Here is a 15,004-nt window from a genome sequence, read left to right as displayed (position 1 = left end):
AGAACCCTTTTCTTCTGTGAGGCAGGAATGACAATCCTGTCATCATACAGGAGAAGTCCTTCAGCTTCTGATAGGTGAGCTCTGCCTGCATGAAACTTTTGCAGTATGTGTGGTAACTGTGACTGCTCCAACTGCCAGCCCGTGTTGGTGTAATGAATGACTGTCTGAAGGCCATTATCCTGGCTAATAGCCTCTCTGATAGCATCCAGTCTGTCACTTGTTAATGGTCTTGTCGCAATCACTGCCTGAATATAGGCTTCAGGGACATGCACAAAGATTTTTGGGGGCAGGGGCTCAAGTGAGAAAAAGGGCACTTCTCTTAACCCTTGTGCCCTCCTTGGGCATTTTTGGCCATTTTTCTCAACTTTCTTTAAAAATTTGTGATCATTTTGTCAATCTTACAGCTTGTGGTATGAATTTTTACAGGAACTTTTCTTTCTAGTTAGATTTTTGAAATCCAACATGTTACTCTTAAATGTCATTCATACTCTCTCAATGAATTTTGTTCCCTTGGGACACCTTTGAGGTAAAAATGTACACGTACAAAAAACCTGCTATTAAATCACCATACATCAATATTTTTTTCTCTACTTTTTTCATAAATCTCTTAAATAACTTTATACCTGCCAAAAACTACCAAACAGTCTTATAGAGCATTTTTTTTGAGGAGGTGCACATCGGCTACAAGTGAAGGCCTCTCCATAGGGTTAACACAGGGATAAGCAGATGTATCACCACATCAGGCTTTAGAAATAGGCTGGGTCAATCTTTGGAATACAAAACAGACCCAATATTGAAGAAAATTTAGAAAAAATAGTCATTATTTCCTGCTGTAATGTAGAAGCAAGCACTCAGTGTGATTTTCAAAATGACAACAAAGCATTAGTTTTTCTGTAAGTTGATTGTTTATTTTGTGTTGCTAACTTGGCTCCAAAAATCCAAAATGCCCCATAAAAGCCGTCTGTCCTTCCCTTCTTTCGCCTAAAGGAGGATCAGGAGAGCTAAGGAGGACAAGGCGGACAGACAGCTCCTGTAGATCCCTGCTTTGCTGAGTCCGCACTTCTGGACCTCTATTCATAGTTCACAGATTTCATCTCCTTCCTGTCAGCTGCTAATACACTCCGGCTTACACGCAGGGATAATCTGGACTAACACTTTCACTGGCTACTTTTTCCTGCAGGAAAACTTCAGGAGGACTTTTGAAACAGCCAGGATGATTTCCATGTTGGGTGATAAAATGACCCTTTATATCCTGCTTTCAACCACTTATGCATGAATGGAAAGGTCTTGATTTTCTTCGGTTTTGTAGCAGACAGAAAATGAACATGAGGTCAGTCCAGGTAGTGTTTTCAAATTCAGGTGAACATCATAATGGTGTCTTTGTGCACATTTATCTTAGAGATCCCAAGTCCCAGTGTGGCTGAACATCCTGAAAAAAAAACAAAGGATAAGAGGAAGGAAATAGATATACAGTCATGGACGAAAATATTGGCACTCCTACAATTTTTCCAGAAAATACACAATTTCTCCCAGAATTTGTTGCAATTACAAATGTTCTTGGTACACCTTTGTTTCCTTTATGTGCATTGGAACAACACAAAAAAAGCAGAAGAAAAAAGCCAAAATTGACATAATTTTATACAAAACACAAAAAAAATGGCCAGGAAAAATTGTTGGCACCCTCAACTTAATATTTGGTTACACACCCTTGGGAAAAAATAACTGAAACCAATCACTTCCTATAACCATCAACAAGCTTCGTACACCTCTCAACTGGAATTTTGGACCACTCTTCTTTTTCAAACTGCTCCAGGTCTCTCAGATTTGAAGGGTGCCTTCTTGCAAAAGCAATTTTGTGATCTCTCCATAGATGTTCAATGGGATCTATGCCCCATTTACACAACGTTTTCGAGTGAAAAACGCAAAAGTTTTGTAGCGTTTTGGTGCCTTAAAAACGGAACTTTTTGGAAACAGGTTCAGGAGTGATAGTTTTTCAAAATGCCCCTGTCTCCGTGTAAACATGGAAACCAGCACTTTCTGAAAATGGACATGCGCACTCGGCTGCAGGAAACATCCACACGCGAGTAGGCTTATAACGCATGCGTGAATGGGAAGCCCAAAGCAAAGATGGCCGACACCAGTGTACTGTTCGTGCTCCTCACTCTTTTGAATTTAACTGTATGAATTTAATGTTCTCCCAGAAGGATTGAGGCTTACTCAGGTACATTTTTGCAAACTCCAGTCTGGCTTTTTTATGTCTCTTTGTCAGCAGTAGGGTTCTCCTCGGTCTCCTGCCATAGCGCTTTTGGTAAACTCTATTCCTGATTTAATCTGAGTTTTCATCTGAGTTCAACAGTGGCTTTCTCTTTGCCTCTCTCCCATAAAGCTTTGATTGGTAAGGAACCTGGGCAACAGCTTCTTGTATGTAGAGTCTCTCCAATCTCTCTGCTGATGCTTGTAACTCCCTGACTTTCACCCAATGACAGCAGAAACCGGATCCAGCACCCGTGAGCCCACATGGGCAAGACAATGAATGGAACTCAATGAGTGAGAAAAGCCCCAGATCCCCGTGTTAGAGCTACTAGACTGGTTTATTTCCTCAACTTTGAAAAAGGTTGACTTTAAGAGGCAAATACACTCAAACTAACTGAAACAGCAGGTTGAGTCAGGTCAGTAACTGTAATATTTTCACTGTTTATTACAGGAAATTCAACCTCAGTTTTTCTTCTTTGCATTTTTCTCCTGTTGCAGTCTCTCAGCTTTCCGTTTCTTGTACTGAGCGATCTCGGCCATCTGCAGACCATGGGCCATTTGACTGTTGGGACAAAGTGAAGAGTGTGGGTACAACACAGATTGAGTGATTATGAGCAGCAAAGTTTAACATCGCACTGCCAGAACTTACATTAAAGGATTAAAAACAGGTTGAAAAATGGTGTTCCTACCCAGATTTGAGCACTGGAGGGACAGGCAGAGGTTTGGTAAAGCCCTCCTTGCCAACAAGCCAGTAGGTCTCCTCGACTTGCTTCCCCTGAGACAAAGAAAATGTCAGGAACTCCATGACTGAACGCCATAAAAATTCAGAAAAGTCAATGGACTGATGGCGGCTTGTACCTGGACTTCGGTCTTGCCTCTTAACTCTAGTTTGTAGCCCTGGTTAAGGTCTATCAGGACTTTTACTACGCTCTCATGGACGTGGATCCTGTAGGCTGCAGGAATCCAAAACCATGAACCAGAACAGGAGTAAAGAAAACAGAATAAAGACATCATAGTGGTGTTCATTCATGCCACTGGACAAGTTTTTGTAAAGTCTTTGGTGGTCACTTACGCAGCCCGCTGGACTCCATTCTAGAAGCTGTGGTCACCGTGTCTCCAAACAGACAGTAGCGGGGCATAGTGAGACCAACCACGCCAGCCACACAAGGACCTGCAAGGCAAAGAGTTTTGAATCTCTCTAACTGGCTTCATACCTCTTCAAACAACCTACTGTTTTTTTTTTACTTTATTCTCTTGATGAGACAAAGTTCATTAAAATATGTGATAAGCATTTTGTGAAAGTTGCCCAAGTATTTTTTTCCCACCTGTGTGTAGTCCTATCCGTATCCTGACAGGAACATCAGGCATGTGTCTCATTTTGAACGTGCCCACAGCGCTCAGGATGTCCAGTGCCATGTTTGCTATCTCTGCAACGTGGCGGTTCCCGTTCCGGATGGGAACACCTGACGCCACCATGTAAGCATCTCCTATCGTCTCCACCTGAATGAGTCAAAATGAGGTGTCATTCAAAGTCTGTAGACATGAATTAAAGATTTCAAAAGTTCAGCACCTTGTAGACATCATGGTTTCCTATAATGGCGTCAAACACCGTGTAAAGGTCGTTGAGCAGGTCGACAACCTCGATGGGTTCACTGTTGGCTGAGATGGTGGTGAAGCCGACAATGTCGCTGAAGTAAAGAGACACACTGTCAAAATGCTCGGGTTCAACTGTTCCTCCGACTTTCAGGGCCTCGGCAACAGAGCTGAGGAGAGAGGTAACGCATTTGCATATTTATGAATAAAACCATGACCAAATAAAGAGTTCAGTACATGCTTTTAAAGTAAACTCACGGAGGAAGCATCTGTGTCAGCAGCTTCTCCGTCTTCTGTTTCTCGATCTCCAGCTCCTCCGTTCTCTCTCTGATCAGCTCCTCCAAGTTAGACGAGTACTGCTCCAGCATTCGCAGCATCGAGTCTATGATGTTTGTTTTCTTGCCCTTGTTAATGTTCTTAAACTTAGACAAAGTAAGATAAAGTACTGATATTACAGGATGTTTGATCATTGAAGCAACATATACAGATTGTGTACTTGTTTGAAGACCAGGCTAGAAGCTTTTGAATGAATACTGACAGTAAGATGGAAACCCAGAAAGTAGCCCACCTGGTCAAAGATCTCTTCAAAGCTGGGTCTCTTGTCCGGCTGCTCGCTCCAGCACTGTTTCATCAGCTGGATGCACTCTAATGGAGCGTAGTCTGGACTGACCACTGGACGACACAGTGGAGGAGGCTTGCGCAGCTTCTCTATAATGTCTGAAACACAAAAAAATCACCTATGGTTGGAGGTAAATCTTAAATCATAGTTAGTGATAGTTAAATCCACTTTTAGAGTGTGCCTCAGTGCATCACTAACTTGCATCCCAATTCCCTGCAATCCCAATTATCCCCTTAACCCTCAATCTTACCCTCAAGCTCAACCCTCAGTCTTAACTCGCCCCTCAAAACCAAGTGTAAGGGCCTTCTCGTGACCTAGAAATGGGAAATGGGACACCCCTTGAAAGCAGTTACAATTTCAGACTGTAGAGGGCAGTAATGTACCAAAACTGCGTAGTCCGTTGATTCAGAGGAAGAAGAAGAAGGAGAACTTGTTCATATTCAACCAAATAATAATAATATTATTAATAATAATAATAAATAAACACCACAACCACGGACATTTTCAGCTGAAAGGCACCGTATAACACGGCCATTAGCTAACGCCAAACACCAGTTGTAATTCGTAGGCTTGTCCACAGCAGCACAGTTACCGGCTTACGATTGTTAAAAATAAAAGTAAATGTTACGTTACAAAAAGGCAAATAATCAATAAAATAACATTAAACTAAGATATTGGAGTGCTTTTCATAATTTTTACATCTCTATTAACAAAGAAATTTACATTTGTAGCTCAATTCCTTCTCCGCATTCGCCGCCATCTTTCTTTGAGTGATTACGCTCATTCCAAGGGAGCTCCAGGAACATCTCAAAATTGAGGGAGATAAAGCCCTCAAACTCGTCCCTCAACTTTATTCTCGGGAGAATAAGGACAGCCCTCACACTTCGCCGGAATGCACATTTTGAGACTGAGGCTTAAGATTGAGGGTTAAGGAGAGAAATTCGGATTCAGCCCTAAATGATTTGCACTGATGTGAAAAAAAATATGACGAAGCAAACTTCTCTAAAGAAAAATAATGAAGGAAAAAAGTTTTGGCATCATTGTGCAATCATAATTACCACATGAGATTTTCTATACTAACGTGCAAAAACTTTGGATGAAAAAAACTGACTTTATGTACATAGTCCTTAAGTCAGAGTATAATGGAGGAGCTGGGGTGGAGGAGGGTTGCAAAAGCAGCCTGCAGATGGAAAATAATTCTTCAATCATTTTCATGTTAAAATTTGACATCCAAAATCAGTCTCTGATACAAAACAACGTAGACTTACAGCCATGCTAGCAGCTTTTTCAGATTTTATGCTAACGCCAGTGCTAACTTGCTCACACGGTATCCGACATAACTCATATTTCAGTGCTAACACTTCCTAACTAGCATAAAACACAAGTTGCACATGAAGCTGGTTTACTGGCTATTAATTCTGGAGAAATTCAGCTGTAACTGTGTCACTGTAAAAGGTTTTGACATTAACTTTTAGCCATTTTTGAAGTGAACATTTAAGCTCTCTTTCAGAAAAAATCATGGCAGTCTTTACCCAAAAGTCTCAGTCTAAACCACATATAAACGTCATGTTAGCACTGAAGGAAATACATCTTGGAATCCAATCAGTTTTGCTGTAAGATGCCAGCCTAGCCTAATTAATCATTTAAAGGTGAAGAGTTGTATTGCCATGCTTGTGTGGGTTTGGATTTAATGAAGATCTGTCTGGAAGTTCGACACACTTTTGGTTGGGTTTAACTGACATAAAAAGACAACCAACCAGAGTACTACCCTTTAATATTGGGTTTTGAAGGAGATCTCTTACCGTTAGCAGACAGGTCCAGCATACAGAATGGAGGCCCTCTGATTACCACTTCCTGCATGACGATTGAAAAGCTGTACACGTCACCAGCTGTGGTACCATGAAGACCTGGCTGCCCAAAGATCCTCAGGATCTCTGGTGCCGTCCACAGCAACTCTAGAACACGTAGAACTTCACTGATTCGCTGCCATAGTGGCAAACAAATGTAAACCCTCTAATCAACTGCCTTACCTTCTGCAGGTGGTTCAACGTAAGGGAACCTCTGAGCCTCCAGAACCTCATTGTAGCCGTAGTCTGTGACCTTCAGGACAAAACGCCCATCGACAACACAGTTACGGGACTTCAGACGACTGTGGGACACCCCACGGTGATGGAGGTATTTCATCCCCTAAGACAGAAAATGAACAGCTCCAGTTTTTCCAAATTCATGCTAAACAGGGACAAAGCATCCATCAAACGCCACATGATAAAGCTGTTCCTGCCTAGCTGTTTCCTAACATGCCTTTATCAGATCCAGTAGCAGAGATGACTTGAACATCCAGTCGAGTTTGACGTCCTCGTTCAGCAGCAGGTCCTCCAAACTCCCTCTGGAGCAGAACTCGGTCACAATGGCGAACACGCCGCAGTCATGAAAGAAGCCCAGGAAGGGGTTCACATTCTCATGGCGCATGTCCTTCATCTGTAGTCAAAGAAGCAGCACCTTAAAATACCAAATTTCTGATATCTGCTGTATTTATCATGGTCAGTGTCACAGAAATATGTCCCATACCAGCTCAAACACTTGGCTGGTTTTGGGATGGATGCTGCTGAATGTCCCATCCGGAAGTCTCTTCAACCATGCCCAGTCACCCTGAAGAGGGTAAAAAAAAGCAAAAGTCAGCTCTAATTGAGGGATTAAGACTGAAAAACATCTTCTATTTCTCTTATTAGGATGTTTTTAAAGAGACTGTAGATTAATTACAAGCCTTTTAAAATGGCGGTAGGTGGAAAGGTAAAGCAAAGGCTAAACAAGAACTATAGTTCAGAATTAAGACTGGGTCTAGAGTCAACTCAGGGACAGGACAAACAAATATGTTCAGAAATTAATGCTTTATCAAAGCAGTACAGTTGCTTCCATATCTGTAGAGTGCTTATGAATGACTTTGAGAGGCCTGAGAGGGAAATACCTAAACTAAAGGGTTAAAAAAAAAAGGCATTCTCCCATCCTTGTACAGAATTTATTAAATCCACGTCTTACCTCATATATTACAACATTGGAGTTCTCATAGGTGGCCGGGGATTGGGTGGAGACTGGTGACAAAATGCTGCACTCTGATATGCTCTTCATGCCACTGGCCTTGCTGCTGTCAAGACTCAGTTTCTATATGAAGTCCAGTTAAAAAGACAGAGGGAAGTTCGGTTGAGTAAGAGTGCTGTACTCTGAGAGGCAAAAAGGCAATTAAAATATCAAATATATGAAGTCTTAATCAGATGCCTAAAAGAGCTGGTCCTCTAGGTTAGGTTTGGGAAAATACTGCACTCTTAGTATAAATTAAAAGCCAAGTTAAAAAAATTACAAAAAAATGTTTTGGTCCCAAGGCACTGGCTACGCTAGGTTAGGTAAAAAGGCATGTGTAGGGTTAGGTTGGGTCAGGTCAGGACAGTTATATCAGGCAAGTTAGGTCAGATTAGTTTAAGGCAATGTTAGGTTAGGTTATGTAACGCTAGGTTAGGTTCGGTTAGGTTAAGGCAGGGTAAGGTTAGATAAAGTTAGGTCAGGCTGGGTTAGGTTAAGGCAACATTAGGTTAAGTTTGGTAAGGTTAAAGATTGGTTGAGGCCAGGTTAGACTGGATTAAGTTTGGTTACATTAGGATGGGCTAGGTTAAGCTAGGTAAGGTAAGGTTGGGTTACTTTTGGTTAGGTTAGGTCAAGTGGGTGGGCCAGGTTAGATAGGTTATCATAGGTCAGGTTTGGTAAGGTTAAGCTAGGTTGGTCCAGGTCAGGCCAGGTTAGTTGAGGTTATGTTAGGTCATGTAAGGTAAGGACAGGTCAGGTTAGGTTAAGACAAGGTTATGTTATGTTAGGTTAGGTTCAATTAGGTTAGGCTGAGTCAGGTTAGCTTAGGTTTGGTTAGGTTAAACTAGGTTGGGACAGGTTACATCAATTTAGTTTAGGTTAGGTCAGGTTAGGCTAGATTATTTTAGGTAAGGTTAAGTTAGGTTGGGTCAGATTGGGTTGGGTCTGGTTAGGCTGGGTCACGTCAGGTTTGGTTAGGTTAAGCTAGGTTGGGCCAGATCAGGTTTGGTTGGGTTAGGTAAGGTTTGGTCTGGTCAGATCAGGTCAGGTCAGGTAAAGTTATGTTAGATTAGGGTAGGTTGGGTTATGTTAGGTAAAGCTAGGTTAGACTGGTTCAGATCAGGTTTAGTCAGGTTAGATTGGGTTGGGTTAGGTTAAGTCAGGTAAGGTAAGGTTAGGCTAGGTTAGGTTGTGTCAGGTAAGGGCAGGTTATTTTAGTTTAGTTTAGGTTAGGTTTGGTAAGGTAAGGTAAGGTTAAGGTAGGGTTAGGTTAAGCTGGTCTGGGTCAAATTGGGTTAAGGTTAGATTGGGTCAGGTTAGGTTGGGTCAGGTTTGGTTAGGTCTGGTCAGGTTAGGTAAAGTTTGGTTGGAACAAAATAAGTTGGGTCAGGATAGGTAAAGCTAGGTTAGGCCAGTTCAGATCAGGGTAAATCAGGTTGTATTGGGTAAGGTTAATTCAGGTTAGTTCAGGTCAGATTAGGTTAGGTCAGGTAAGGTTATGTCCAGTTAGGTTAGGTTAGTTTAGGTTGGGTCAAATTAGGTTAGGATGGGTTTGGTAAGGTACATAAAGTTAGGTTAGGCCAAGTCAAGTTAGGTTAGGTTATGTTAGGTAAGTTTAGGTTGGATCAGGTTAGGTTAGGCTAGGTTAAGGGTTTGTCTGGTTAAATAAAAACTTCCACATACACTGCCATGCAACCTATAGTTGAAGATGTGTCTCAAAATGAATTCAAAACAACCTCCTCTTCCATATTCACTTTAAAATATGATTTTAAATATTTCAGTTTTAGGACAGGGCCTTACCTTATTGCTGATTGATGGGTTTATAAATGTGACATCATCCAGAGACAGCAAAATCTTGTTTGGACCCCTGACTAGACGAATCTGATTGATTCGCCGCCTTAGCAACAAGATAAACGGGACAGCCAGTTTAGAAAATTATAAAGTAGCAATGATATTGTCTTGATCTTGAAATCTTTTACATTGGTGATATCCTGGCTTTTATTCACCTGATGCAGTAAATAAATGCCACTGCAAAAACAGAAAGCGCTACGGCCCAGAGGAACATGGTGATGACTGAGAACAAGTCCACCCCTGGGACAGAAAAAGGATTGATTGAAAACATGAAAAAGGTATGGACAGTGTATAAACTGCCACAGCCAAACAGTTTGCGTCCCTAACCTCCTGAGCAGATGACTCCAGGAGTAAACCAGCACATCGAGTCCTTTCTGGGTCCATAGCCATGTGGGAAGTGGATGTCTCGACCAAGGAAGTGCACCATACTGGCATCCATGTCAATCCTGTTATGAGACAATACATTATTTCATTAATGCAACACCTGAGATAGCTTTCTGTTTTTTATTTCCGTATATTTTTCATGGACTATAGAATTACAATTATTTTTGGTGAGTAGGGCAGCACAAATTGCACTACATCAAGTTGAGTCCTGTGGAAATGGTTTAAAGTATTGAACGCACACCTAGTTTGCACTATAGTTGGGTTTCTTCTCTGGATGGTTGATTTGTTCCTGGCATTCTTAAGAGCATCCAAGGAGGCAGTAGATCAGATTTTCTCCAGTGTATGGTAACACCGGTGGTCACTGCCTTTGGTTTTATCCACTGGAAGGCCCACCCATAGATCTCTGTCATCTATTCAACTGAAATAGCATCCAAGTGCCACGATATCAGATTTCTCCGATGGAGCAGGACCCTGGAGGACACTTGGTCATATTCAGGGAATCCTAGTTTGACCTGGATCATATTTTTCCTTGGCATTTTCCTCCATTTTCCTAGAAGAAACCTGAAGACAACCTGATCTACTTTTATCAAATTAAGGGAACAGTCTTGACCCCATGTACCTGTATGTTGGTTTCAGCTCCCAGGAGAGTCCATCTGTGTCCAGAATCAGGTAGTCAAGCAGAACTTCTCCAGAAGTGTTTGTTTTGATTGGATGGCTGAAACCCTTCAAAACAAAATACTGAGTTACATTGGGTCTACTGGTCTTGTTACTTTATCAGGGAAATCATAGTCTTGAGTTTTAATCTAAGACGTCATCTACTTGGGTCAGGAATATTTCAGTAAAGCAATCAAACATTTACAAGGGAACAATCTTGCTCGGGACACACCACAATCTAAATTTTCTAAGATTATAGGTATTGCCCCTCCCAGTTTCCTGTAACTGAGTTTTCTTAACATCATTTCCTATCCTCTCAGTACCTGGAAGGCCAGGTTATTGGTACGTCTTGCCAGGTTTCCCCCAGACATCCACTCTCCAGATTCCCTGACCCGATGTGCAGCATGAGCCATAAAGAGGATGGAGTTGTAGATGGTGCCAAAGAGAGGAGACACCTACATAACAAACAAAGGGAGGTTTCAGCTAGCATTTCAACAGTATACCAACCCTCCTCTCAAATCCCTTTGATACATCACCTGCTGTGGCTTCAGAGTCCTCGCCACCTCTCGCCTTTCCATGGCCTCTCTGTAGGCATCATAGAACGACGCCTGTGGCGAGTCGATGGTGATGGTTAGCACAGCATCATAGGCCCGCAGTAGTTTGCTGTTGCCCCTCAGAGCTGGGTAGGACACATTGTGGTAGGGCATGCTGTAGAGCAGGGTGTCATAGGGCACGAAGACCAAGGAGCCGTCAATCATCTGCATGTCATACGCCGTCTCCAACAGCAGCTTCTGGACTACGCCACCAATCAGTGCAGAATGCATGCAGAGGATCGCAACTAGGACAAGACATCAAATGATTCCATTATGTGTCTTATATCAAGGGAGTAATGGGCCACCATTATTCCTTAAAGTTACATTTGAATATCATAAACATAAACTGGCACTTACCTTTGATTTCTTTCATTTTGCGGATCTTAGCCAGAGTTCGCCTTATGCCATGAGGCGTGTTCTCCAGAAAACTTACCAGTTTGACTGGCAGGCCATGGCTCCTCAGGGAATCAGCTACCTGGACAGGACAGGTAGAAAGCAGCACGGAATGTAAAACATTTTGAGCACAATCCCCTTAGATTTCTTCGTAAAAGCATATCCAAAAAATACCAGCACAGACCTTGGTGGCTGTCTCTACCCAGATGTCATCTGAAGAAGAGATGATGCCAACGTGGGCCCACCTGAAGTACTTTATGATGCTGAGCAGCACCAAGGTGGGCCTTGGCATGGAGAAGGCAAAAGTTGGGTGGTTCCGAACATCATCCAGTTCATAGCCAACACACCCCCAAGAAAACAGTGCCTGGCAGAAGGACAGGAAAACAACTATTGCATGCCATTACACATACAGCCTCACACAAAATATAAACCCATCTGAAATACCATCACTAATAAAGTACCTTACTTTGTTCCAGCCTTTGCTTAGCATTGAAGCAGCATCACAGTAGCCAGGGTTTGCTAGTCCGATATACGCCGAGGCCTTGGTGTGGAAACCGATGAACGTCTCGAGTGCTCTTGATGTTTCACACGGCTCCTAAAGAGTGAAGTAACCACTCGTTAACTCAATAATTAGATCCATGAACCCACTGGTTCGTACTTCATTCAACCATAATCAATACAACCCATACAGAATCAAAGACAGCATGAAATTTTTCCTCACACACTGCTGGACCACTTCTCAACTGTAGCAGAACAGCATTTAACTGAAACTAATCCCAATCCTTTATACTACTTCTTTTACCCACAATGGTAAGAGCCATAATAGTTGCAAAATACAGTTTAAAGGTCATGTAAAACGAGGAGCATAGGACCCTGAAGGCATATGAGCTTGAGATCATAGGACCCAAGACGAGCAAAATATAAAGTATGGGCAAATAAGACCCCGGGAAATTTAAAGGCACTGGGAACTTGAGGCCCTGGGACTTCTGAGAAGGGAGAGTGTGGATACATAGGACACACACTGGGAACAAATGATTCTTGGCACTTGGAATATCTGGAACATATGACCTTAGGAAATGGAACCCTAATTACTCTTGACCTTGGGACCATAGTACCTTAGAACACAGGACCTCAGGGAATATGATTTTGAACATAGGACCCTGGTGTGATGGGAATCTTAGACCATAGGAGACTTGACCTTAGGAACATAAGATCCTGGGATGTAAGACTGTTAATGAAGCAGGTATTTTGGTAACAGTGTGTTTCTTGGCACTTGGGACATATGACTTTGGGAAATGGCACCCTAATTTCTCTGGACCTTGGGACAATAGGACCTAAGGAACATGAGACTTCCTGGCATATGATCCTGGGAACTTAGGACCCAGGTATCATGGGTATCTGAGACATTAGGACAGTTTGGAAAAAAGGGTCTTGAGATGTAAGACTGATGAGAAAGTAGGTGCTTTGGTAACGAGTTATTCCTGGCACTTGGAACATCCAGAACATATGACCTTGGGAAATGGCACCCTAATTTCCCTGGACACTGGGACCTAAGGAACACAGGACTTCATGGCATATGATCTTGGGAACTTAGGACCCTGGTATCATGGGTATCTGAGATCATAGGACAGTTTGGAATCCTGGGATGTAAGGCTGCTGAGAAAGTAGGTATTTTGGTATAAAGTTATTCCTGGCACTCCTGACACCCTAATTGACCTATGGCTAAGTCCCGCCCTCAAACGTGATGAGCCAATCACAGTGCGTATACCACTCCAATACACTCGGACATCGGCTGCCTAGACATCCATTGAAATGAATGGGAGAAAGTCAGTTTTCGTCCGGTTTTATGAGGTTTTTTTGAGATTTTAAGTTTAAAAATGGTCAAACGGTGTTCATGAGGTACATGCGACTCCAAAACAAGGTATCCTGAGAGTCTGGGTGACGGAGTGTATTTTTTACCCTTTCCTAAGCCACATCTAAACCGAGAAAAGTGTCTTTGGATAAAAGTGTTGCAGTAGACCACAACATCAACTCAACATGGATAAAATTAACATCTGTTCTAAGGTAAGCCAACATCGTATTTGAGGCAACATATTGTGACTTTGCTGGAAAGAAATATAGTTATTTTTAACATCTCTAATGTTAGCTAAAGTTAGCCTAACGTTAGCTCCTAGCTACGTTGTTTGTTATGTCATGTTGTTTGTTGGGAGTTCGTTGGCATTGTTTTTTTTTGTTCTAGTTTTTGTACTTTGGTGATCGTGCATCATTGTAAGCTGTTGTCCAAAGGTCTCTAGTTAAACTTACGTTAACTTCTGGAGCCTAGCTTCATGAACTTATCTGTAAAAGCCGAGATAACAAAGGTTGGCAGACGTTATGCTGAATGATTCAGTGTAAAAACTGTAGCACCAAACTAACGCAGAGACACACTTGGTAAATATGGTAAAAAGGTCGTTACATTTTTGTCATATTATGAGCCAAAAACCTTAACTTCAGTGGCACTTTGATGCTGATCCTCTATCTTGTGGTCTGAGATTGTGATGGCAACGAGATGAGGTTTATCACGTTTGCACTGGGACTTGTAAATTTTGGCTTTTAACTTTTTATCAACCTTCTCGACCATAAAATGATTAATATATCCCTCCAATGCGTAGTTTAGACCCTTTTGGTGACTTCTAGATGATATGTGATCTTTCTGTCTCCAAAAATCATCAATGGCCTCCAGTGAAATGTCTCCTACTGTGACAACTGCAATAGCGTCTGTCAGTGAATGTTCGTTGTTTGTCCAAGTGAGTGGAGGGGGCGTGGCTTAGCCATAGGTCAATTACTTGGGACCTTAGGAACACAGGACCTTTAGGATATATATTCTTAGGAATTTAAGACCCTGGTATCATGAATATCTGAGACGTATGACTGTTGACTTTAAGAACATAGGATCCTGAGATTTAAGACTGTTGAAAAAGTACTTTGCTTTGTACTTTGGGGCAAAGCACTCTAAGAGTACATCTAGAGCTCTGACAACTGGTCATAGGCGACACAAGATCCTGTGCCATGTTTACCTTATGTGCCTAAGAGGGGGGACAGTACCCTAAGGAAACAGGCACCTTGACACATGGGACACCTGCAACTTAGCATCTAGGGATCATGGTATTTTGGACACAAGTTGCCTCAGTAAATAGCCCTAAGGAGAGTCCAACTTTAGAATTAGGGAGACTAAAATACTCAGTACATAGCATTCTTTGCCACATATCAATTTTGTGCTGTATAGAACCCTTGGAACAAAGGACTTTGGAAACATAGGACCCTAGGAAAGTAAGAAAATACCCTTATGACCACAGACTTCTATATTAGTGGTTTTGATTTACACGTCTTGCTGGTAAAACTACCATCAGTTACTTACCTGCAGCACAACGAAGTCAAAAGTTGCAGCATAGGATAGCGACGGGTCCTTGTTGATGCGGTTTACGGCCAGCTGTGCTGCTACACTGGGAAGGGCCTTGGCAAAGAGGGGATCACACCCCCAGGGTCCCACCACTCCAAGCCGAAACCAGGCTGCTTGTGTTGAGCAGGGCAACAGACATGAGAAGGCCAT

The 15,004-nt window shown here is 42.3% G+C and overlaps 1 protein-coding gene across 1 annotated transcript; it reads right to left on the bottom strand.

The window, feature by feature from the left end:
• Positions 1-2,938: 2,938 nt before the first annotated feature.
• On the bottom strand, positions 2,939-15,004 carry gc2 (guanylyl cyclase 2). Its single transcript, XM_041779789.1, has 22 exons — positions 14,813-15,004; positions 11,882-12,010; positions 11,600-11,779; positions 11,380-11,497; positions 10,966-11,267; positions 10,753-10,884; positions 10,395-10,498; positions 9,719-9,837; positions 9,547-9,631; positions 9,341-9,437; positions 7,502-7,624; positions 7,034-7,114; positions 6,767-6,943; positions 6,496-6,652; positions 6,268-6,420; positions 4,415-4,563; positions 4,105-4,268; positions 3,824-4,016; positions 3,579-3,753; positions 3,326-3,424; positions 3,112-3,206; positions 2,939-3,028 (listed from the first exon to the last, which is right to left on the bottom strand). Exons 1-22 carry the CDS (start codon positions 15,002-15,004, stop codon positions 2,939-2,941), a joined length of 3,114 nt encoding a protein of 1,037 aa, XP_041635723.1.

The sequence above is a fragment of the Cheilinus undulatus genome, linkage group 22 (genome assembly GCF_018320785.1).
Source record: "Cheilinus undulatus linkage group 22, ASM1832078v1, whole genome shotgun sequence".
In the NCBI taxonomy this organism is placed as follows: domain Eukaryota; kingdom Metazoa; phylum Chordata; class Actinopteri; order Labriformes; family Labridae; genus Cheilinus; species Cheilinus undulatus.
Note: the sequence above shows the minus strand (reverse complement) of the source record. Positions and strands in the feature narration are given on the sequence as shown.